The sequence below is a fragment of the Hippoglossus stenolepis genome, chromosome 7, assembly GCF_022539355.2.
Source record: "Hippoglossus stenolepis isolate QCI-W04-F060 chromosome 7, HSTE1.2, whole genome shotgun sequence".
Lineage (NCBI taxonomy): Eukaryota > Metazoa > Chordata > Actinopteri > Pleuronectiformes > Pleuronectidae > Hippoglossus > Hippoglossus stenolepis.
The window spans coordinates 11,662,227-11,688,029 of NC_061489.1; the positions used below are offsets into that span (position 1 = coordinate 11,662,227).

The following is a 25,803-nucleotide window of genomic DNA, read 5'->3' on the forward strand; positions in this document are numbered from 1 at the left end:
AAATAACATTATATTATGTTATTTTATGTTATTCAACTTTAAACTACTACATACTTAACAAAGCGATAAAGCAGGATCCCTGGCTGTGTCAACATCACAGAGAGCAGGCATTCTACCTATTACCTCTATAACCCCTAGTCTAAAGCCAGGGCCTGCTCGTATCGCTTTGAGTAATCGGCAGACGCTGTTAGCAGGGGGCGACGAGCAGGTACTGAAAAGTACAATCTGCAGGTCTGTGAATATCCAAAAGCATCAGGTTACACTGGTTTGGGGACAGGTTCTGGATCACAGGGGCCTTCTGAGCAGCATTTAACAGATTCAGTCCAACAGGAGCTTTGACTTAACAAACAGAAAAAAAGATCTGAAAGACACTGCCTTTCTATCTACACTAAATCAGCATAATGCTGCGCTAGTTTATACTTTTGTTGCCACAAAGACTACAATACATTTTTTGGGGACATTACAACCAATTTCATAAATGCCCAAAAGTGAAAGACTACTCAATTCTTATGTGTCCTATTCCAACATATCGCTAAGAAAGTTTTATCTCCAAATTACACCAGATTAGTGTCAGATGAGTGTTTCTCAAGCAAACTGCACAGAGCTGCAGGACTAAGCTCAGAAGTATTTGTGGAATAATTCCTCTCATATTTGCCTGTAGCAGCATAATCTAACATCTGACGCAGCTGTTTCTTGCCGTTTGATTTCTTAAAAAGCTACATCATGACCTCCGAATACAGCATGTCAACATAAATTATCATAATATTCTACAGAATGAGAATTACTTCAGAAAGAAAACAATTGCAAAGCTTGATAAAGATCACACTTTGTAGTCATAATAAATCATCTTTTGTTGTGCGGGTCAATCTCAGTAAGAGTGGAAAGGAAAATTGAATGCAAAGAAAAATAGTGCATCGATAAGTGAGTGACCTGACTCCTCCCTGGAAACAATGTCCCCCAAGGGGATCCATGCAATGCATAATGCACTGAGAGAAGATTACACCACTGTATATCCCTCATAGGCAATCTGGAGAAACGGACTGTGAAGACCAGACCATTGTCTTGGCTCAGAGAGACATTGATTAACAATGCAATTACCCTGTAACATGCTCTGTGTCTGAAACTCAATCTAGGCTACACTCTGTTGTGCCTGGGGGCAAGAGCTGTGTGTGTGTGAGTGTGTGTGTGTGTGTGATGCCGTGTGCTCGTCTATGTGCATCCCCTGTTGTCTGTTGGAACACGGAGCTGTGAGCGGGACGGGGCCAAGCAATGCACTGTTTGGAACAAAAGCGCTCCAGGCCGCTTTATTCCACCTAATCAGGCCTTTCCACTGAGTCCTGGAGAGCTACAACAAGCCAGGAAACAGAGACAGGACGGTACGTACCTGTGCACGACAAAGATCGATGACAGCACAAGAGACAGACACTTTCAAAGGGCTCCTGAGCATGCTCTCAGTAGCACAGGGAGGCCTCCTGAGCGCTACAGAACATAGCAATGTTAGCAATGAGAACATTGAAAAAAGATGACATTAAAGAGTCCTTTTAAAATAGGAACCACTGGCATTTGTTTGACATTATTTGATCCGTGCCTCATGCAGCTTCTTGTGGTGACGCTATCTTTACAGTCACTGCAGCTTAACCGTTCACTGTGGCCCTGACAAATCCATGACAAATGACACCGAGGGTGTAATTATACAATGTTAGGTCTAAGGGATCTTGAAGCTTGTGTGTAATTTAGCCAATTATTTGACCTATATCATGACATGTGGGCTGACTGCGTCAATTGTCAATTGACCTGAATTGTAAAGAATATAATGTCACAGCCTTATATGTAATTTAGCGAAAAATAGTCCAGTGCTAAATGGCACATAACCTATGTATTTTTACACTAACATGTCATGGGTAAGTGTGGGTTTGACACTCAGCTACATTAAGTGCCCATAATGGAGAAATCATTCACAATCTAACCACAGAAGAAGAGGGAGAGATCTGATGGTTGGAAGTGTTACAGCGAGGTTATTAATGGGTTGGGGTAGGAGCAGCATGGAGCGGAGTCAAACCACAGGTGGTGTATCAGATAAACCAATAAAATTGAATTATAAGTCTTTTGTTTAATTAGACTTCTCACGTTTGCCTGCAATGCTTATTCCCCTCAAGACGCCGCTGTTCCCCTTGCTTCCCTGTCGGCCTCGGTTGAGCAGCCATTTGGAGGTTTTTTGCAGTCGAGGAGAATCTGTCATGTTGGCTCTAGCGCTCATGGGCTCTGGGTCAGTGTCACGGATGTGAAGCAGCTGAAGTACTGCAAAGCCCTTTCTTACAGGATTAGCAAACTTTTACCTTCGTGACAGAATGCTGGAGGTTACGGCCTTCTCAATACATTGCTTGGCAAACTATCTTGCGTTACTTGTGTGTGTGACTTTCCTAAGAAATATCTCAAAGTAACTAAGCTACCTTGACAATGTCCTAACAGCTGAGACGAGGTGATCTGCCCTACAGGTGTGGAAGGATGGATGAACAAGGCTCAACCTTTCCAAACTGTAGGGCAGCCATGTTCCCTTTACAATAGTCAAACGGTAAGAAAGCTCCTATATTGGGCCTTATTTGCAATTCATTTGTCTATGAACATTGTATTCTAAATAACCACAAATAATATTTCCTGTTTGCTAAGCAAGGGCTCCTTAGTTCGATCTGAGCTGTTAAACCATCTGGTCAGACGATCAGTTAATTTGGTAATCTGCCTTTGGGCAGCAGCAGGTCGGTTGGGATGGACAGTTGGCTCGGTTATGGTTGGGTTGTCGTAACAGCCTTGCCGATTACTCTGCACTATGGTACCCGATTGTGGTGACATCGAGGCTGACCTTGGAGTCACCTCCCCCGCTGCCGCACTCTCCCTTGTCGTACCACCATTTGTTTTTCAATTTGTCCAAGAGGCCTTGCTCATTCAGTTTTAAAACTGCCAGGTTAACAGCATTTCTTGAAACGATAAAACATAACTTGTAAGAAAATGCACAGGTCCGTGAGAAATCTAATGCAGAGTATTAATTGTACGAAGCATAATAATCATAGGTAATGGTAGAGAGACTACCATTGCAGGGGCTTAATGCACAGAGTACTGTTAATCAGAATGGTCTGGGAAAGGACAAATTGTTTAAGAATTTCAGGAATATGGAGAGATAAGAGAGGCTCATATAAGGTAAAGACAGTGTTAAATCTTGGAAAAGGTGGCATGAAGGGTTACGTAGTTTAGAACTGAAGTGTGCGGGATGGGGACACTTGTCATTGAGAAGAAAGTAACAACAACAAACATCATGCAATTAACATTCGTCACAAGTGACAGCGCAGCTTTTAAAAGCTAAATTGAAAAACCATTGAACTGTTAAATTAAAAGTGACAACACAACAGTCAGGTAGGACAGCACACAGGACAGAAGGAGAGATCGAAGGAGAGAGAAAAGCAACAGTAAGAGAGACATAAATATGAAGTGACTGTTAGCTTTAGCCTTAACGTCTGGATTGGATTGCTCTAAAAAATAATAACTCTTAATCACATATATAAAAACATTGAAAAAACGTTATTCATCATTATATAACCTCTGTATCCAAGTGCATTTTAAAGGCATTCTATTGTTACCTCTGTGTCCACAAAAAAAAGAAGAGGAAGAGAAGAGAATGACAACAGGGGGACATCAGGGTAGGTGGAATACTATAACAACATTGATGATATTGTTATATTATCCCACCCACCTTAATGCTGAGCCTTTGGGGGTCGCCACACCGTAGCCTTTCGAGTCGAGGTTCCCGCCCACTTTCATGGTGTCACATGGCTTCCGCTGCTCGATGTACTCGTTCATGGTGGACTCGAGGAGAAAGGCGAACTTGCCCTTTGACTTTCGTACCCGGGCTACGCCATCGGGCGTGGTCTTAACAAACACTGAGGGTTCAGCGGATTTCATGTATGACCACATCTTCTCATACACTGCTATTTTGGATCGCTGTGCGGAGAAGAACAGGAGAAGAGAAGTAGTTTAGAAACATGAGCATTTTATTTGTCATAATGGAGTTTGCAGGATTTTTGTGCTTAATGATCACTTCTTTAAAAATGGCATCATGAAGTATTTATAGACATCATGGAAAGCAGTGGTGTGATATCTTTAAATACTTCCACAAAATACAGAAGGCGAACTTTTCCCAAGATCATGAAGTACAAGAATTTACAAAATCCATTTTTCATCATCAGCATAAATGTACTGTTTGAATATTAGGGCCCTATGTTGCAGCTTGCAGCTCAAACTCACTGAGTGTGAATGAGGATCACACATCACCGCTACTGCAAGTAATGTCATGCAAATTGGGTTTTAGTAGAAATACTGACATTTGTGGGCTTGATTATGCAGAAAAATTCCAATAATTAAAATTGTGTGACTGTGAATTGCAGGTAATGATCATTTACATGGAGACTTGCAGAAGTTTGGATCAGTTTGATGAAATGTCAGTCTCAGTGAATTAGAGCCTTGGTTTATAGTCCTAATTTAGCTTTAGAAGCTATTACAGTCATTCAGCAATGCAGCCATTAATGTACAATCTCAACTGTGACTCAGAGGCGATGTGCAGAAGAAGCAATAGAAGTGTACAAGACAGCGGGTTTCACAGACAGGCAACCCATCACAAAGTGACACAGATGAGCATTTCCCCAGTGCCTGGGGTCAGGCTTAGCGAGCCTGTAACTTCTGGAGGACTCGAGCCCTATCTATAATAAGCATCAATTAAATTATTCAATGCCGCTGGACTTATTTTGGCATAGGCATTTCATACTTTGAACAGATCCTGGTCCAAACAGCAATGAGCCAGTTCCTGAGTGGCACTGTGGCTACTGAGAACTGGATCCTAAATAAAAAAATGACACTCTCTTTTAATAAAGGCCAGAGAAAGACGAAGCGGTTGGATGGGTTTCAAGAACTGGCTGAATCAAAAGATCGACTGCAGCCAAAGGGTTTGGAAATGGAATATGGACGAGCTGTTGATAGACCAACATCTGTCCGAGATGCTTCCCTGTAGTTTTATTTAAATCCCATATGTAGCACATGTCATGTAGTACAAAAATTATTGTTTGATTCAGCTTTGATGTTCAAATCATTGTCTGAGCCATTTATCAAGCAACAAGACTGGCTAAGAGCCTACTTTAGTCGCGCTAGCAGCTCTGCACAGCAATGATTTGAGCTGTTTGCATGCTAAAATGCTCAAAATGACAATGCTTACATTTTGTTAAGCAGGTCTAATGTGCCATTAATCATCATCATCATATAATACCATTAGCTTGGTATGTATTTGTGCATAAAACAAGAAGCCTATTGGAAATCAAAATAAAAAAGCAAAAAAAATTATAATTTGACCTGCTTTTTAATCAGGCTGGTATTTTAGGCTGAAAGTAGCTGCTTTCAGCAACTTAGACGTTTTTAGATGCTTAGTTCTATCATTTCAGAATCACATCTAATTTTATGTCTTTGGATTTGGGATAAAAACTTCCAATGAGCAGCTGCCGCCTCTGGAAAATTGTAATGGGCAATTTCCACTGCATTCTATGAGTTTATAAGCTAAACACGCCTAAAATATTAATCAGATGGAAAATGAAAAAAAATGTTAGTTGTTGTGCTTGTTAACAGGTCATAGAGTCAATTAGGAAGTCTGGAAAAGAGTATCTGTATTAAAGCTTTACTTAAACTTGAAGATAAAGGATATTTGAGCACACACTGAACTCTGGTTCTTTGGAAATCCAAACACACTTATCAGTAAATTGACTCATCACAGTCCTGAATTGGTAAAAGCCTCCTTAATAAGAGCAGGCAAAAGCATATCTATCCTCTTATGCTTTTCTATTAATAAACAAAAGCATTAACCTTGACCCAACGAAAGTGCCTCACTGGCATGTAATCATATACAATTTGTTTGTAGGCATCTGTCATAGAGCATCAGGTCAAGGGTGAGGATGAGATGTGACAGCAACATAACACAAATTAAAAGGTCTGCATGATGAATGTTCCCCGCTCAGATGAAAAAGGCTTGAATCCGGGGTGATGGACGTTCTATTCTAATGCAAATACAGCAGACTGGGAGTGGGGGGGCCACGATTAGAGATAGATGTGATGTTTTTGTTTACAATCTTGTTCAATGTGTTCATTGTGGAAAGGACATTCGTTTTGGAGGACGATTCCCCCAAAGGCCTGAAGCTCGGCAGCGGGAACGCTGCAGACGCCTCCTCAAATGAAGAGAAAAGAATGGATCTGGGCATTGATTACTGGTGACGGAGTGTGCTGCCTCAGTGCTTTATGAAGTCAATTGATCAATATCAGAGCTGGGACAAAGTGCAACCAAAACCTAAATAGGCCCGAATCTGCCGCAACTAAAGTCACCAGCAAGATGCTTGAAGCAGATTCATACGGAGAGAGGAAGAAATATTTGATTATCGACTGATGGCCCATAAGTGTGCATACATACACACACACACACACACACACACACGCACTTTGAGCAGCTATCCTTAATAGGACTTTGCATTGACTTCCATTCATTGTAACCAAAACCTTATCCCTTAATTTTATCCATAACCAATTCATACCTTATTATAGCCTTAACCTAAACACAATTCCAATCTTACCTCTAACCTTAACCAGAAGCTCAATAAAGAAGCTCAAAAGATTTGCCTCATTAGGACTGAGCTTTGGTCCCCATGAGGACAGCTGGTTGGTCCTGACAAGGTCAGTGTTTATGCTGGAAAAGGTCCCAAAGAGGTATAAAAACACACACACACACACACGAACATGCCATGATGTATTGAAAGTCGACTCTCATCTCCTTTAAAATCGAATCATTCACGTTCCGGTCTACAGTGGTCATTTAAAATTCAATTAGGGAATAATGACTGTAGAAAGTCCATCATCAATGAAAAGACAACTTGCTGAGCAATTATATACTGCCCTAAATACAGCTCCATACATGTGGCTCTCCCTCACACCATATAATGGCCCTGTGAGGACGTACCGCTGTGGTCGAAATGACCTTCCAGACGATTAACAAGGATTTGATGGCTGCTGTATAATGTAAAAAGAAACACCAGTCTATGTTGCAAACTGCGTAACTCTCGTCCTCTAAGTGTCTCCACATTACACTAAAGCAATCATGATGTTGCTGTTTTCATAACAAAGTACCCATATAGTTGATCTCAGCCAGCCCTCCTACTAAAGTGACACAGTTACATCATCTGTGTAGGTGTTCCTCCTACAAATCTGTCTGAAGCAGTTCCCTGCTGTCTTCTAACAGCCATAAAAACAAACTCAGGTCTCTTGTTCCAGCCTGGTGACCTAAGGTGAGGTATGAAGAGAACAGGACTTGCCTTCAGCAAGACAAGGTTAGGGGAAAGCCAGAGGAAAAGTGGTGGGTGCTCATTATTCTTGTAGGGAGAATGTTGAAAGTCGAATCAGCACAGCACCACATAGAGAATAGACATGCACTCCATGCAGACAGATACAGATGAAGGTTTACTTATAGCGAGGGTCAGGAGTTCATGTTTTTAATTCTTAAACCTGTGACAGCTGCAAACATAACATGGACATATTATCAAGCACACATGCAGCAGAGAGGACACAGCCATAGGTTCAAAAGTCTGATGAATATAAGTCTAATATTCACTTCCTTTTAGCTCTGTTTTAGACTTCACCTACCCCCAAGGGAAACACCTGCTCTTATCTGTAAAATGTTCCATTAGAATATTTACCAACAAGCAGCTAATTTTCTTCTGGCTACAGCAAATGGAAATGATGCTATGCTCGCAAAGTTGATTTTGAATTCACTTTTTTGGTAATATTATAATACAATATAATTATTATTTGTATTTATCTGTTAAGATTGTTTTGTATTAATATATTGTAGCTATCTACACTAAAATAAATTAATATTTTATATCATGTTTAAAGGAAACATTTAGCTGTTGTCAGGGGGCTAAGTATTTTGTTGGATGGCTGAATTTGCTCCACAGTCCACTGTTAACTCTCTTCCAAGACAAGCTTTGGGATATATGCAGTCTCTAAGCAATCTAAAGATGAAATGCGTATATTAAAAATTTAAATCTGCGTCGTATCGGGTGATACACTGAAGTGGACATGGGAGATGGACAAAACGGATTTGGTCTTTGTTTTAGTAAATCTCTCGTTTGGGGATTTTGTTGTTCCAGAAATAAACAGTGTCATTAAAATGTCTGAGAAGGGACAAGTGATTAAAGTCCAAAGTCAAAGAAATTGCCCTCTCCATTCTAAATAACCACTTAATCTGTATTGATTCCGAGTTACGCAGCATTTCCAGACCTCTGCCCACTGCCCTTCGAACCGCAGCCTGTTGTTTATTCTCACTGCGGCGTCTCGGGCTGCTTTCATTATGGCCTCTCGCACACACGCTCCACTGCTTGTATATCTAAATGCCATCTCCAAACACCCACCACTACATTTCCTTCAACCTTACTTCCCTTCCATTTTGTTTGTGGACATCACCACTTTCCCCCAATATCCTGTTTGCCAGGACTACCTGTATCTCAAGTATGCAGAAATGAAAGTTGAAGCTCTGTGGGTGTACTTTGTCATTGAAGTGCCACACGCCATGCCCTGAATACCAATTGCTCGTCTTTGATGCTTGTTGCTGGACTCCAATAGCTGCTGTTGCTGCTCATCTGAAGTTCGACGAGGCCCACTGAGGACAGCACTTTCCCTCAGAGGTTACGCGTATCTCACACAAGTCTGTCATCACTTTTGTCAGCTTTCTCTTTTATGCAAACAGGCTCTAATCTTTATAGGAGCCTCCCCTTCACTCAGCACTGTACTGAAACATAAAATGACAAGAGCTCGGGGAGTTGTGCTACACTGTGCTGTATATGATTGCAGGCCAACCTACAAGGATTTCTTGAATAAATATCCTCGCTGGCTCCTCTTCATGCAGCCCTGGCTGAACGCAGGTCTGCTCTGCATAAAAAAGCTACTTATTAAACATTGTGTTGGACCATGCAGGAGCTATAGTGTCGGTGCCGCAATAGCTGAGACGTGAAATTGATTTTCACACATAGTGAAATGCATTGGTGACTGCAACCAAGCTGTTGTTCCCATCTCCACCACACCTGCAGATCAGTAAGATGCATGATGTTTGCTGCTCAGGCTCGGAGTAATGTAGAATCTCTTTGAAGGGAACAGAAAACAATGCCGCAGTCTCATTTCTCTGTGCAATTATCATTCTTTCATTGTTACGCTGTTAAATGAGGTGCATAAAGGGACAGCAGTGTGGTTGTCTTTGATGGTCTCACCCCAGTCTTTACACGTAATTAAACAGCGACATCAGCCCATTTTATCATCTCAGCCATTATTACCATCCGGCTTCTCCTTCAATGTACATTTCAAAACGCAACCGTGCCAAGCCTTTTGATGGAATAAAACCTCATCAAGAGGATAAACATGGCCTTGCTGGTACAACTCATCATTTTCTAATCATCCAAAACACAAATATACAACTGACGGCATAAAAAGATCCGTGACAGGTATTAAAGCGATGAAACAAATCGCAGTGGCGCATGGCAGCTGCTACGTCAGGGGAAGAGCAGCACAAAGCTTGAAGCTATCTCGCATTGTGTCAAGGTAAAGCAACAGACAGGCTGGGGACAGAGGAGGAGAGGGTGCCCAAAACAAGCAGGGTAGTCTGGAGAAGAGGAGCCAAGAGCAGGTAGAGCCGCGGTGCCAAGCGCCTACAGCCATTCAGGCTGCTGCTGGGCTTGTCGACAGGCTCCCAGGCCAGCTGTCCTAGTTGGTTGCGAGCAGCAGAATCTGGGATTTCTGGGCAATCAACACCACTCTCTTTGAAAATTCCTCTACAGCTTCTCCTCATTCCCATCCCAGAAATTAAGACACACGGTGATGTGAAAACAGTCACTGTCAGGTAATAAGCCATATGTCCAAACTGTCAGTTTTTAAGGAGCTATGAAAAACAGCCTCTGAGGGATAACGTCAAACACAGAGGACAATGAGACAATGAATCTGATTTGAAAACGGAAAAACTTGAGTTGAAGGTTTCTTAGCTCATTATAGTCCTTGTTCTTATATTCACATCACAGTATCTTCATGTTATTGCAAATTTTGAAACATATTCCTGAGCTCACTGCTCTCGTCAGGTCGCTTTGCAGAATCAACCAGGTGAGATCATCAAAAATTAAACACCAGCGGTGTCAGAGATGATGACATATGTCTTGTTTGAAACGTTGGACTTGACTTAAAATTTCCAGCTGGCTGATGCCGTATGTGTCTAATTAAGCCTGAATGTATTTCCTCAAAAACAGATCTGCGATAGAACTTGAACCCTTATTAATCAGTGTTTTATTCCTTGTCAGCCCTCTCCAGCTTTAATTAAAAGTCCCTTGGAATAGCGGTTCACGCATGACATTTCCTATTTGAAGACTTGTAAAAGGGATGTAAGTAGGACACTCATTATAAAAAATACAGGAAATCTGACCACCACCTCTCAGATTGTTTGACCAGCAAACCTTTGCGTAGCTCCATTGTCCGGCTGAAAGCCTAATCTGTAATTGTCGTCCATCATGTCTGCAACACAAAGACATAGTGCAGCCCCTCTGATGAAAGGGAAAGTAATGACAGGGGTTTCTATGGAGAATCACGTGTTGCTGTCACACATGTCAAATGCCATGTTTCATTGGATATATGATCCTGTCAGAGAACCTTTCACAATCAATTCCTAGGAGACTACAGTCTTTAAACAAACGTTTATTTTTAATATAAAGCTTTGAACACGCTATCTTTTTCTTCTTTGTGTGAAAAAACGTGGATTTGATTTTGCATTTTGTTGCGCTGAGCGATTCAACCCAGGGGTAATACAAATGAATTGCTCTTTCTGCCAACAGGCTGCAGCTGTGAAACATATGAATTGTTTCTCTCCTGCTGATGAGTAATGAGGGAGTGTAAGATAAAAGACTGTCATATTGCCTTTTCGTCATCACAGGCAGAGAGCTGTTTCTATTAATTATTTTTCAACTTACTGTTCTGCAAATGAAAAAGGACTGGACTGATGGAGCAGCAGCGCCACAAGCTAAGACATCTATGGATTTCACAGCAGAAGGTTGATCAGTCTTAAAGATATGCAGCTGCTGAACTCCTGCATGTGGTTGCTTTTCAGAGACTAATGCACTTTCTTTTCAGATTTTACTTAATTTATGACTTAATTGTCGGCCTAGTCCCTCGTGCCGACGGACATATTGCTTATTCCATCTGAACCATCTTTCAGACTGCTCTGTTTGACCTGCAGGACTCTTCTTCATCAGGTCCAATTTGCCAGCTCTGGCTGGCTAGCTAATTATATTTCATGAGCTGACCCTTCTGAGTTTGAGTGCTTTGATTAGCCTCCTGTTTTTATCACCTCTGAGTCTTCTACGTTGTTATCACACTTTCTGCTGACAGGCCCAGTGCCTCAAGGTTGCACACTGCAGCACTGCTGCATCAATTTCATATTCATGTCGTAAGAGTTCAAGATCTGCTTCTCTGTCAACATGCCTCATTTGGAGCAATCTTGTGCAGGTCAGGAGTGCTTCACTGAAGGTACAAAATGGAAAAGCTGCAAGGAGGAGTTTATTGAGTATGTTACACAAAAGTAGCTCTTCTGACTGAGTGCAAAATGTTAAGGCCTTTGCATGATTTGGCATTTGAGCTGAAAGCATTTGATTAGTCAGCTGCTGTGTGTGTGTTAAACAGTATGTTTATGCACTACTTACCCTAAAAAACTCTTTTGTGGAGCCTGAGTCTAGAGTGCCATATGCTATCTCTGTCTGCTTGGCCAGATCCTCTGCACTTTCTATGGGAGAGACCATCCTCTCCACTGTCAAGAAAGCAGCCAGGTTGGCTGTGTAAGAAGAGATGATGATGAGGGTGAAGAACCACCACACACCACCAACGATACGGCCAGACAGAGACCTGCAAGAGAAAGGTTGATGACAGGGAAACACAGAATGTAATTACACAGTGACATGTGGTGCCTATAAAACTGCTAAGATCTACCAGTTGTGTTTAATGCACATGCAACGGTCATCAGAATTTCCTGGTAAATCGTTAAAATAACCCCGTACTGTGTCAGCACTCCAAAACAGTGCACTTTCAAGGAAATTAGCGGCAGTTGTTTAAATGTACTCTAATCCAAGTGGCTGTGAAACAATCTGGGTCAAAGATCACCTAATAGCCTGAAGAGAGTATTGATGAAACCATTTTGTTGACGACAATTTCAGCATTCAAAGTGCCAAACTCAATTACACTTACAGTATAATAGCTGCAATAAAACTGAAATAAGTCTAATTTCAAGTAATGAACACCTGAAGGAAGCAGGCAGTAAAATGAATATGCTTGACTAATTCATTCCATGTACTTATTAACAGCTCATCTCATCACTTGCAGGTGAAATGTCTTGTTACCTCCGCCAAGGAGGTTATGTTTTCACTTTATTTGTTTGTCTGTTAGTTTGCAGGATCACGCTAAAATTACTGGAAGGTTGACCAAGAAACTTGGTGGAGGGATGTGGTATGGGTCAGGGAAGAATCTGTTACAATTTTGATGCAGATTTTTAAAAAATGGGCGAATCCAGGGATTTTGTTTCCCTTTCTCTGCAGTGTCTACATCAGAATTGATTCAGTCTGTGGTGGTAGCGGGGTGCATGTGCACGGGCACGACCGTGGCTCTCACACACAGCAGATTCAGAATGACAAGCACATAGACTAAAGAGTGAAAGTCAAATTATTGTGTGAGAGAGAGAACTGCATTACATGCCACGTGCAGCTGAGACTACTGTCTGCGTGGACAGTAAAAACTTTATGGACGATTGTGGGAGCTCACAATGGCACCCACAAGCATGTGGCAAATAGTGCTGTGAATAGTGCTTCATACAGCCATAGCTATACAATGTGGCAAAGGAGCAACAAACCACATCAGAGATAGATCTCTTATGTCATTATGAGAAAGGTAAAACAAGTTTTGGATCATTACAAAACTCTGGCTGGGTAAATTAGAATAAGGTGGACCACCACAGTCTGGATAACTAATGGAAAACACTGTTTTGGGAAGACAGGGCATTAACCTTGGTTAAGGAATGCGCTCTCAGAGCGCCCATTTCATCTGCTTTGTATTTTTGTATTTGTTTGTTTGTTAATAGGATAATGCTAAAACTGCTCAACTGATTTCCATGAAATTTATTGGGGACTGTTGTGTCTCTGCGGAGGTTTGTGATCTCTCAGTGTCAAAATAATGCAGTATCACTGTTTCTTTTCTGCTGTCCACTGCTGGTGTATATTGCAAGTGACCTACCTGGGTGAGATGTCACAGCCCTGCTGCATGAAGGCGCCCAGTGAGAACCAGAGGGAATTGAAGATGCCAAAGTCATTGGGAGGATCAGGGGGAGTCTGGGGGTCTTTGGTCTCGTCCTGTTCCTCCAGGTTCCACTCATAAGGACTGAACCGACTGACCAGGAACAGGACCACGCTCACCCCAATATAGGCAAACACTATACACATCCAGATCTCATAGGCCAGCGGGTCCAGGAAGGAGAAAACACCAGGCTTGGACTTTTGGGGCTTCTTTATCATAATGGAGATGCCCAAGCTCATAAAGGGCTTGGAAAAGTCTATCACCTCCTCTCGAACCAGAGTAATGGTGAGAGGTGCAACAGCTATATCTGCTCTCTGGAAACAGGGACATGCACAGTGAGCATTAGTTATGACCTGCATGAAGAAACAGGTCATTTTACATATGTGTGTGTGTGAATGACTGGAGCTGGAGAGGGAAGTTAAAACAATGTTTTATCACACATATTTTACACTGTGATGACTGAAGGCCAGCTGAAAGGAAAACACACACACAGGAGGAGAAGAGTGGCATTTGCACAGTGTTAGGACTTAGGATGGTTAATACATTTCAGATCCAGACTGTAAAATGAATTATTTTCACGGAAAATGTGTCCACATTGGGAGGTAAGACGGAAGAAAAGCTCCCAAGGGCCCTGCGAGACTTTGAGAGAGACAGCTTGGAAAAAATCCACAGAGGCAGATGGGAGTTTGAGTCATATTTGACCAACTGCTTCCTTAATCAGGACCCGAGGAGAAACAGTCTGGAGAAACTTTTCAGTGGTGCGGCTCCTAAAAACTCACACCACATCTTGTAATGAAACTCTGTATAATAGCTGTATCAATACTCGCGTTGATTACGGTAAAACTGCAAAGTAATACAAATCTGTAACAGCGATTCAATAAACGGCTGTCATTTAAGAAATAAACCGGCAGGCCCTGGCTGTGTGAACTCCATCACATGCCGTTCAGTTCAAGATTTCGCTCACACAGCTTATTCTGGCGTTTGCTTTATTTGTTTTATTTTTTCAAGCTGTTTCTCTTGATCTGCCTCCTTTGCTCTGCTGCTTCATCCGCATTATGCTATCGAAACACATGGACGGAGGTGGCGCTGCCTTTTTAGGACTCACAATGGGTTTCTTTGTAAAAGCGAAAAGAAAATAATTAATCACATAAGACAGTGTTACTGCAGCTAGTGTGTGCGTGTGTGTGTGTGTGTGTGATTAATTAAATAAGTGCTGCTCTTCAAAAGGAGCCGTTCTGTGAAGGGCAGTTCTTTGTATTGCGCTTTATTGTCTTTTTTTCATATCGAAATTGAGAAAACATTGGGCTGTGGCAGCGCGAGGCAGAAAACGTTTCTTACAAGGTCAAACTAGGAGCAACACAAATAGACCCAATAAACACGACTGTTTTCTTTGTGCTGTCAACACAACACTGCGCAGGGCTATAACCATTTAATCCTTGTGCAGGCGTAAGCAGCCCTCAATCAATGGTGAGGGAAACAAAGCAATAAAGAGCAGCCCCGGGCCTAACCTTTAAAAAGACAACTAAAATCAAATTAATTTACTGGTCAAAAGGTCAAAATGTACAAAACTATTAGTCTCGGCCCACCTGCTGTAAAAATTACAGGCACGGAAAGACTTGACAGTGACATGATTGGGAAATTTTTTTCTCCTTCCATCAGCGGGGAGTGGACTTTTCCCATTTGAGAAATAATTTGGTGGCGATAGCACATCAAACCATGCAATCTCTCGGGCTGATAGTTGGAAAATTGAACAGATGAGGAAACCTGACCCTCATGCATTTTGCATTTGGCCCCTGTTCAACTATTGTTGCCTCGGAGAAAGGCGAGAGAAAGCGGGGGTGCTCGAGGTGTTGCAAGAGCCCGAGAGCTCTGTCAGATGTAAAACACGGCATGACCCTCCGCTAATGTGCGAGGTTCGACCTTTATGGAGCGCAACACATATGGATCTTGTTGTTTCAAACCGCAAGCCACCATTTAGCTGTTGATTCTAAAGCAGATTTTCTCAGCTGTGAATTTACAATGTGGCATATTCATCATACACATCAAACATTGAACATAATTACACAATCACTTCAAAGGCATACAATCTTTCATTCATCAAAGTGGTTTCAGTGTGTTCGCCATATGGACTCATTGTTTTCATGTACCTACCTCTGTTTCGACTGTGCCAGAGAGAGAGAGAGAGAGAGAGAGAGAGAGAGAGAGAGAAAGCTTTCTAGGCTAAGCAAGGAGGATTAATTGCAATGAACAGCACTGAGAAATGATTTCATTTTCTCCGTCTCAAGATGATCACCAACACCCCCCAATGCTTGAGGCTGCATTCAACAAATTCACTCACAGCTGAGCTTCCTGAGACAGCATCAGACTTTGAACTGGGCAAGAGCTGATGAGTTCGGGTTGGTGATAACCTTGAGACAGAAAAATGAGATCTCCTCTCATGTTGAAGTTCCTTGCAAACTGCCATGTAATCAGTGAAATCGAGGCTCCCAGTACTCACCCCATAGACCAGTTCACCCACCATCCCGTTCCACGTCTTGGTCTCGGGGTCTCGGGCTCCGTACTTCCCATCCATTACTATAGACAGTTTGTACTTAATTCCAACATGTTTGGCAATCTCAGATGCTAAATCGACGCAGTAGCCTTCATATCTGTCATTCCCCTCCAGATGATTATAATTTTTCTTGTACATCACATAAGGAGCTTCCTGTTGATTCAAACACACGCTGGTTTATTCACTCCCATGCCATGGCACACATTCAGTTATACAGAAATATGCATACATGCACCCAAATGTGCCCATGCACGCGCGCACACACACACACACACACACACACACACGTTTCCAACATTATAAGCTGCTATAACCACATCCATGCAGGCATGCATACGAAGATGATGCCCTGCGAATGCACAAATATGCACTTATAACAGCAGCGTGAGCGCGTGGTCACCCTGCGGTCAATAAGCCGTGGCGGCCAGCAGACACCAAGCCCAATGCACCCAACCCGGTTTGAGCCCGAGGGCGCAACTCGGTGGCACAATAAAGGTTAGAGGAAGGGAGAGAGAAAGAAAGTTATTTTTCATCTTATGTGGGAGAAAACAGGAGGCCAGAATGAGATTTAGCAGGGCTGGGAGTCATTGGTAGGCAAGGTGTGGGTCAGCTCAGAGGTGGGTGGGGATGGGAATGGGGATGGGTTTCATAAGTAAATGCCAGTGACAGGAGAGGGATCAGAGAGTGCCCATAGTATCTCAACATATTCAAGCACATTTGCACCAGTGCGAAGTTAAAGGCTGTTTCATTCCAGAAAGAAAAGTAAATTAAAAACAGAATGAGCCACTATTTGCTATCCAGAAAAAAGTGCAAACAAAATGAAAAATAAAAATAAAAACTTTCAGAAATAAAATAATTATGTCAGGAGAGCGGGAGCGTGCTAGCTTTCCTCTCCTTGTCAAAAACGCTGGTGCAGCTCGTCTTTTCTCTTTACCGAGCACATCATCATTATCAAACAATAGGACCGCTCAGGAGAGCAGGCATTGTCATTACAGCCACACACAATTAGAGTGCAAGTAGGAGCGCAATGGTTTGTTTGTTCTGTGCTGAACGTATCCCCTCACATTGGATCTGCTGAGCGTTTCCCTCGAGTTAACACGTCTTTACCTCCCGACTGTATTCCTCATCTAGAGATGTTAAACGTTTCCTCTCTGGCGATTGAGTGACACCCTCCTGTGCCTTGGAATACAAAGGGAATCTAAGTGTGGACAAACGCCAGAGATCCTTATTATTTCCCAGACATTTTTCTTTATCATCCACTTGCAGAGAGTGAGGTATTGCATCAGGTAATTATAACGCCATTATACAGTCAGTAAATACACTCGCAATGGAAGTGATCCAATAAGCTTGAAACGTTTAGTTGAGTGCAGACAGTTAAAAGCAAATAAATGTAAAATATTTCTCTCTTTATTGTATTTTGGTCTGGGGAAAATGCCCAGAAAATGATTCTCTCCTGAAGCGCTGACTGGAAGTTATACTTCAACACAGAACACATGGAGGAGCAATACAAAATAGATTGGAGAGGCGATAACAAGGGAAGAACACTACGCCGTCTTATCCCTGCTCCAATACTGTTTATTTTGCTTTGCCGGGCTTGAGAAACCATTGCAGTATCGTCCTCTAGTCATTCTTCGGCCAGTCTATCCCAAGTGTCATTGAACATTTACTTGATGAGGACAGACAGGTCTACTTACGTATGCGTTTGTATGCGTTTTTTTTTTTGTAATTGATGGAGTCAACCACTATCATATACAGTATACCATTATTGTGATGTCACTGCTACGACAGGCCACTGAAGTATGGAAAATCAAAATGCTTTGACACCCACACTGATACAGTTGAAACACTCCCCCCGGCTTCGGATCGACTGTTTCAACGTGTAGTGAGTGGATGGAAAGCAACACAAAAAAGATGTGGTTCTACCCGCCCAGGACAGAATGTATCACTCGTTGGAATCAACACCATGACCTTGAGTGGCAGAATATGTGAAACATTTAAAACTGCGTGGAAAGTGTACCATAATAGTAGTGACCACAATGGTTCGGTTTTCCACTGAGGAGTCGTTGGAGACCTGCGGGTCCATAATATTTACAAATCGCGTGAACTCGTTCCAGTACCCGATCTGCAAAGAGAAAACGGTGGTTAGTGGTGCATTCTGAACCACTGACGTCACTGATGTAAAAGCACACATAGCAGGGACATATTTAAATATTACTGGAACCTGGTATGATGCAGGTTTTATTAAGACAACACTGTATTTTGTCCAGAGGTCGACCAAAGCATCAGCAAATGAGCAGAATACCAAAATGGCAGACGAGGCCCGTAATCTAAGCACAAAATAAATAGAGTTGATTCTATATTACGACATTTATCATGTTATTAGTGCCACGATCAAAGATATTATGAAAATACACTATGTTTTTTACTATCTGCACCGGCTCAAATAGCCAAATATGCTGCAATTGCACTGCATGAGCATACGCCAGACGACTTCAATCCCTCCCACCTCCAGCTTCCCAGGTTTTATGGTAAATAATTAATATTCAGGCCTATGTACTGCATACATGTTAAATAATTTAGTATAATATCCCAGTGGCTCTACAGTTTCTCCTGCACAGTCCTGCCATTGCAGTTACTCTGTTCTCTGCTATACAGATGCTTGAGTCAAACCAATGTCAAGTGTTTGTTTGCCCGTCTGAAATAATGGCTGTTCTGGCTCTCGATGAAACATGTTGCATCTGCGGCTGCCAATAGTTTAACTGTTGCTGGCTACGATTTCCCCCTTCACATCTGGTCCGCATTTTTATTTCTTTTGCCTCAGATCTTTAAATGTTTGAGGCCAGACAGGTGTACAGCAGAAACACCGAGTGGAGGCGCTAGAAAGCAGCGAACTTCTCAAACTGGAGCTCCACACTGTGGTTACAGTTGTGGATGTTGATTAGAGCACTTTCTCTCCAGACCCAGAGACAGATGTTTATTCCTGCCTCTTGACCGACAGTGATATTTGAGGAGCGCTGCTCGTGGGAGCAACACTGTGGGAAGCTGTGTCATGGAGCGCTGCTCCAGAGGCAGAGTCCTGATCTCACTCTGAGCAGCTGGGACAGAGATCAGCCCATACATCACTGGTGACAGCCACAGCTAAGATCCCTCATCCTCTAACTGTCACTGAGGTGACTGGGGGCTCCAGGTCCTGACAAACTGCTGCCTGGCTTGTCTCATGTTCCATCCCTTCCTCACTCTCTCCCCCCTGACCTCCTTTCTCCCACTTGCTCCATGCCTCTCCCTGCTCCCTCCCCCTCTGCTTTTTAGTGCGGGGACGGCTGTAAAGGCTGCGTGATGCTAATTGAAGTGTAGGCTTTAGAGGCCTGGGAGGCAGGCGGCATAATCACATGTCATATCAGGCTGAGCCCACACTTACCCAGCTAACGAGAAATTCACAGCTGTCTCTTCGAACCCGGTGAGGTTATGGAATAAAACCAGAGATAGTCATTTGGTACTGGTTAAAACGTGAATGTACCGCTGGGAATTACCGTTTTGAAGCGGAGCCAGAGGAATTCTTGGATCCCCTTTGCAGTAATTGGTTATTTGAATGGTAATTACTGTCAGGAGAGGACCAAATATCATATCTGCACTGTCCCAAGGCACGGAAAAAGCCTTATATCATTCTTTTGATAGGACAGTTTTACAGATCAGATCGCGGGCTGTGTGTGATTTGTGGGGCTTTTAATTCTTGGCATGGCTCGTCTACCGAACAGAGGTGGAGAGATGCAGTTGGCATTATTCTGCAGTGTCCTCTCAGCCCTGCCGGTCCACGTGACTGAAAAAGCCCTTTGATAAACGGAGGTAGAGTCTTGTTGGGAAATTAATTATACTTGAACACAATCGCTGAGCTCACACCATGGGTTTGTCATACCTAAACATGTGGCCACCATCCCTTAGAGTTTTATTTTCAAGTACAGATGATCAATCAATCATTTGAAATTACAATTTGGTCATGAAGTCATGAACCGAAACCTCGAGGTGTGCCAGGTGTTAGCTGTGTTCTGACAAAGACCAGGATTTTTTTCTTATTTGGCACTTGATAAATGGAACCCGACAGGGGTCACCGCTCTGTCTTACCTTCCTCGGCCCACCTGTTTTCATCTCATAAACATCTATAGTGTAGTTGGTCCTGCGGCCGTAGTTGTCGAACTGGATGTTCCCGGTCATACCATGCACTTGGACCTGGCATGAGGGGCAGAGAGACACAGGGAGATGTGTAGCAGTCATCACATTGCACATATTGCTGTTATTAAGGTGCTTGTGTCCATGCAGCTACTGGAGTGGTGCACAGAGTCTGTTAATCAAATGATGAACTGGATACGCTTTAATAAAAGATGTAGTTTTATGGTAATGAGGGCCCGGATTTGAGTGAGCTCCGTGCAGAGATATCTGGAGGCAGAGGGAGGAGAACAGCTCTGCGCTCTCTTTCCTTCTCTCTGTCAATTTCCATCTTTATCACACTCTAACTCGCTATCTCTGCTTCACTTCTTCTGGCCTTTTCTTTGGTTATCAGCTTCCCCCTCTCTCTCTTTCTGCCTCCCTTTCCCCCTCCTGCCCCCCCTACCGTTTTGAGAGCTCTCTCGATGTCGATGCCTTGGCTCCAAGGTACAGCGGGATTGGCAAGACAGTCTCCAGCGCTGCCCCGGCGAGAGACATCCACACGTTGGCGCCGCAGGTACCTGAATGCCTCAGCTATCACCAGGATGGCATCATGGGTCAGTGCTGAAGTGTACTGTACAAAAAAAAAAGCCCAGTGAGACAAGATCACGTGGCAGCAGATAAGATGAAGTCTTAACAGGTTTATATAAAACACTGTGTAGTGACTATAAGACATTTTTTAAGACTAAAAATAAATAGTTTACAGCACAGGGATTATTTAGTTTCAATTGGTAAAAACATATCTGAACAGACAAAAATAGCATGTGAGGTTCCTCAGGGCTCCATTTTGGGGCCTCTTCTGTTCAACATCTACGTGCTCCCACTCACTCAGATAATGGAAAACAACAAAATATCTCACCACAGTTATGCAAATGACACAAAATTACATAACACCAGGGGACTATATTCTCCCATTGAATAAAAAAACGATGGGATGTGTCAAAATTGGATTCAGTTCAACAAAGATAAAAACTGAAGTACATGTTTTTGGAGACCGGGAACAACCAATAAAAGTCCGTGCTGATCTTGAATCTGTAAAGTTAAAACCAAAACCAAGGCAGAAATCTTGGTGAAGTCACAGACTCAGACCATAACTTTAAACTGCTGTGTATTGAGCTTTCATATAAATATGTCATATTTTCAAATAAATCTGTTTGCAGTTACTTTTTGCAGTAAAAGTGTCTGTGTTGCTTCTTGCCGATGCACGTCGCTGCCACCAGGTCAGATCAGCGTGGGCGGATTGATAATTGGGTTGCTCTGACTCTGCCCCTATGATAAAATTAGATTGATTGGACAGATCTGATTTGAAAAGCCAGGGCATGTCTGATGGTCAGGACCTCTTCCAAAACTTTTAGCGCAGAGTTTTGAGAGAGACTTGAGCATTAATGTGTGATTTTATCTCCCACGCACTTCTCCTCCAACTTCGTCTGACCTTTTCACCAGCGAGGGCTGAGCCACTTGTTTGTTGACCACCGCACCATGACAAAATCTAATTAAATGCCATTCAAAATCCATTTCTTTCTCAATCATTGTTTAATTAGATGTAAATTGAAGCTGCGATATAACCTTGCCTCGCACCGCCTATCAATATATCGATCGCCGGGAAAGATGCAAAGCAAAGAGGAGGAAGCGAGGGGTGGGAGGAATGACAGGATGACAAAGGCAAACGGAGGAGGAGAGGAGCCTATAGAGAGCACTTCAGAGAGGGATGATCGTTGTATTCTGCATGTGTAATGAAAGGACCCCGCGAGCACAGTACCTTCAGAGGAGTGTTTCTGGCTTCTGGGAATTCTCTTTCATCGAGCCGCTCCCAGCGCTGCATGAACTGCTGCACGATCGGGTTCTCAGGGTTGACAATCTGAAACCCTGAAATGTTGGCTCCACCAGCAAAGACTTTGTCCAAGCTCACATTAGTAAACCCCTGAGATGAGACAGAAGGAAAAGGAGAAGAGAAAACTCATAGTTCCCGGTTTTTTCTTTGAGGTTTTTCTTTCTTTTAATGTTACTTGGGGCTGAGCACCACAAAATATTAGCAGCTTTTCTGGGAGGGTGCATTTTATTATGAACTGCATTGTGTGAGAAAGAAACATGTGTTTGTCATTACACTGAGGCAAACGTTCCTCTCGACACTTTGTGGTGCAACCTGAGTTCATTTGCAGATAAACAACCTGAAGTTAGATTGAGAGTTTGTTTCAGATCAAGTAGGGGCCAAACTATTTTACTTGAACCAGAGAAAGCTTTAGAAAGCTTTGCCATAGAAAAAAAACAACCCCTAATGCATTTCCCTAACCTTTGCTACTTGGGCTGCCTTTAAATTTTCCTTCTTCACCCTGCAGCCATGACACAGACTTATTTATTTTTTTATGGTCAAATTGCAGTTTTTAAAAAATTCAGGACTGTGTAATGGTGTGCAAGGACGTGTGTTTGACTGATGCATTAACATTTCTTGTGACATTGCGCAAAAAAGCAGCAGGGGATCAGCCAGTGAGAGCGAGGCAGGCCTCCACTCTCAAACTTTCATGTTAATATCAAGGCTAAATGAACGGTTCCTGTCCCCAGTGTCTGTGTGTGCATGTGCGTGGGGCTCAACTTTAATTTTTACTTTCATATTAATTTACACAAAAATACAATGTCGTCTGATTGCTCCAAACATATATGTGCAAAAAAACACACAGGCATTTTTGATTAATACAAATTCCAATAAACCTTATATATATATATGTGCATGCACATTTGTGACCATGGCTGAGACTAAGGCACATCAAATGCAGGAAAAAGCGGGTTCCGCTCGCTCCCAGGAGAGCGGCAGGGTTATTACTCACAAGATTGGCCAGAATGTAGTGGTAACCACGGCTGTTCTTCCCCAGGGTCACAACCTACGGGAGAAAAACATCAATACAGTAAACCACCCATGAGATGAGAGCTAGGAGCCGCGGCTCGTATAAGCAGGCCACAACAATCTCTGTGAACATGGGGACGTCCGGTAGTCTGGCCCGAAAACAAAAAAGAGTAACCTGAAGAACAACAAGAGAGAGGGAGAGGTTTGAGGACTTGTTCGTTAAGGAGGAGCGGATAACGGCAGAGAAACGGGAACGAGGAACATCCTTGAATATTCCGCAGACTTTGAAGTCATTCACGGTGCCGAGGATGTGAGTCCTTAGCAAGTGCTGGACAGAAGGTAGAGATACGGGGGAAAATATATTTCAAAGGAGATTACAGCGAGACAGTAAGATGTAGATCTCGCTCTGCTTTGAAAATATCACACCTTTGGAGCATAACAACATGTTTCAACCCACGCAGCCTGAAAATAGTAAGTGGTGTTGTATGTCATCCCGTCACTGTGGTATGAACCATATGTTGCCTTTTATTCTACATTTACTTCCTTTTGTTCTGGGCCTGCAGATACATCCAATAGTTAAACTCTAAATTGTTTTTCTCATTCTCCTTTTTTTTGTGCTTTACTCCTGCTGGACGTGGATTCTCGGCCGGGCCTCGTGACGTTTGTTATGGTTATTTTTTGGACTTCTGAGCTGCTGCCATGCGGACACTCGTCAACCGTGTTTCGGTTTTCATCTGCGTTCTAACAAACACAGCCACACACGAGTTTACAGCAAAATCAGCATGTTTGCACATGTCCTGGCTCTGGCTCTGTCACAAAAACAAACTGTCAGTTTATCATCTGTTTGTGTGTGCATGTTAGTGCCGGGGACGTGGGATATTTCTTACTGTGGATCGTTTACGACATTCCCGCTGAGCAGGAGAGAGTGATGAAAAACAAACTTGTATCTTCACATCTCTGGCTGCAAAAATAAATACAAAAATCTGGGAAGCACGTTTTCGGTTTCACCCGTTTAGACATCAATGACAGTATTTCATTTAGCTGGGCTGAACTTTAACTGACCTGAGCGCACAGTAGCACACAGCAATAAAACTATCCCCCTTGCTTGGACTGCATACAAATTAAATAAACCGCTCATCTACACCTCCCATCACCAGCTTCTCTCCCCTTCGTGGACATCTGAAGGTTGTATACGGACGCTGGTGCTGCTTTTCAAAAAGAGCACTCAGGGGAGCACAAGCACACAAAGCCTCCCCGCTCACGCTATCAAGCTGCTTGGGTGGGTCAGCGTTCTCTGACAGCTTCCCCATCATTAAGGCTTTAAACTCCCAACACTGCAGGGCGTCAGGCAGAGAGAACAAACCACGAAAGTGAAATAAAAAACACAGAGGGGAAATGAGCTGATTAGGATGCAGAAATAGCAGGAGCTGGCTTTTAGAATCCATCAATCTGCGTCTAATGAGCAAGTGACAGAAAGTTCCAGGAAAAGAAATCTCTGCAGCATTTCTAATGATAACAATAAATACGCTTTATTTATACGGCACTTATCAAAACCAGAGATTACAAAATGCTTCACGAGGACAAAACAACACAACAAACACAGGCCGACAAATTGTAGACACGAGCCAGACACATCACGGCTACTTCCTCTGTAGCTGCTCACGAGGCGGACTTTCAGACCTCCAGGCCTGCTGCGTGTTCCTGAACAACCCCCGCCCCTGTTCCCCGTTCCACGTTCCTTCACCGCGCGCTAACCTTGACTCTGACTTCGAGCCGTCCTCCTCACACCTGCCCTGGAGCTGGGGCAGGAAGAGAGCCCCCCCCCCAAAACCACCCTCGTCCCGTGGCCCGCAGCTCACAGCCAGCCTGGCACTGGCTACAAGCGGCAACCTTGGGATGGAGCGCAGCGAGTCGGTGATGACACGGACATGAACCTCCGGCCAGAACACAACAACCTCTCCCCTCAACCTCTTTAATTAGGCAGACGGCAAGACCCGACTCCAGCTGAGATGGACAGATTTCATTGTTGCGAGTTGTGATGCACCGCTGACCGCCCTGCCTGTAAAATCCTCAGATACTGCAGACACTGATAACTATCTTTTAATGGTGTTAATGAGATTTGATTCTCTTGTATTTCATTCGAAATCCAATATTATTTGAGCAATGACACACTAATATCAGAAAGCATTAATACCCTGATTACATTAAGCAGCAGTTAAAAGTGTGCTCACATTACAGAAATACACTCATTTGCTGTTCTCATGATTAAAATTAATATCACTTGGTTCTCTCCATAGTCCAAATTGAATTGACTGGAATTACAGCTGTCTATATTAGGTCCCAAAGTTCTCACTGCATGTCACCGCAAAAGTCATGTAATTCAGCTCCCATGACAGAATTGTGGTGAAGCATAGAGGACAAAGGTACAAACTCTTTTTTATATCGTTGAGTGTTTCCTGGAGCACGTGGCCTCAACAAGTGTGCACTTGGAAGTTGGAATAAATGAAAGAAAGTTTGCAGTCACCAGGACTCCTCCTAAATTTGGCTCTGAGGCCAAACTGACCAACAACCCAATGGTCATCATATCAGAGCTTCATATCAATCAGGCCTTGTTCAAGAGTGGTGGTTTGACTCTTTGATTTGATGAGACACAAATCTACCATTTGAACATCACCAGATCTTGCTCATCACCTGACTTTAGCTGTTTTCATGTCCTGCGGAGGATCTCTGGAGAATCAGGTCTGGACTTTCTCTAACGTTTGCCTTTCATATACAT

At 43.0% G+C, this 25,803-nt stretch overlaps 1 protein-coding gene across 5 annotated transcripts in view; it reads right to left on the reverse strand.

Moving 5' to 3' along the window:
• gria3b (glutamate receptor, ionotropic, AMPA 3b) overlaps nucleotides 1-25,803 on the reverse strand; it is an 85,075-nt gene that overhangs the window by 5,832 nt on the left and 53,440 nt on the right. For 3 of the 5 annotated variants that reach the window (XR_004697185.2, XM_035161189.2, XM_035161192.2), the window contains exons 5-14: nucleotides 23,011-23,064; nucleotides 21,948-22,109; nucleotides 20,595-20,762; nucleotides 20,108-20,212; nucleotides 18,006-18,110; nucleotides 15,935-16,141; nucleotides 13,378-13,751; nucleotides 11,802-12,000; nucleotides 3,743-3,990; nucleotides 2,858-2,972 (exon numbers count right to left, since the gene is read on the reverse strand). Coding sequence is in view for 4 of the 5 variants with exons in the window: in XM_035161189.2 (XP_035017080.1) it covers nucleotides 2,858-2,972; nucleotides 3,743-3,990; nucleotides 11,802-12,000; nucleotides 13,378-13,751; nucleotides 15,935-16,141; nucleotides 18,006-18,110; nucleotides 20,108-20,212; nucleotides 20,595-20,762; nucleotides 21,948-22,109; nucleotides 23,011-23,064 (1,737 nt within the window). In the remaining variant the exon portion in view is untranslated. The remainder of the gene's footprint in view (nucleotides 1-2,857; nucleotides 2,973-3,742; nucleotides 3,991-11,801; nucleotides 12,001-13,377; nucleotides 13,752-15,934; nucleotides 16,142-18,005; nucleotides 18,111-20,107; nucleotides 20,213-20,594; nucleotides 20,763-21,947; nucleotides 22,110-23,010; nucleotides 23,065-25,803) is intronic. The other 2 variants (XM_035161190.2, XM_035161191.2) reach the window with 1 other exon arrangement.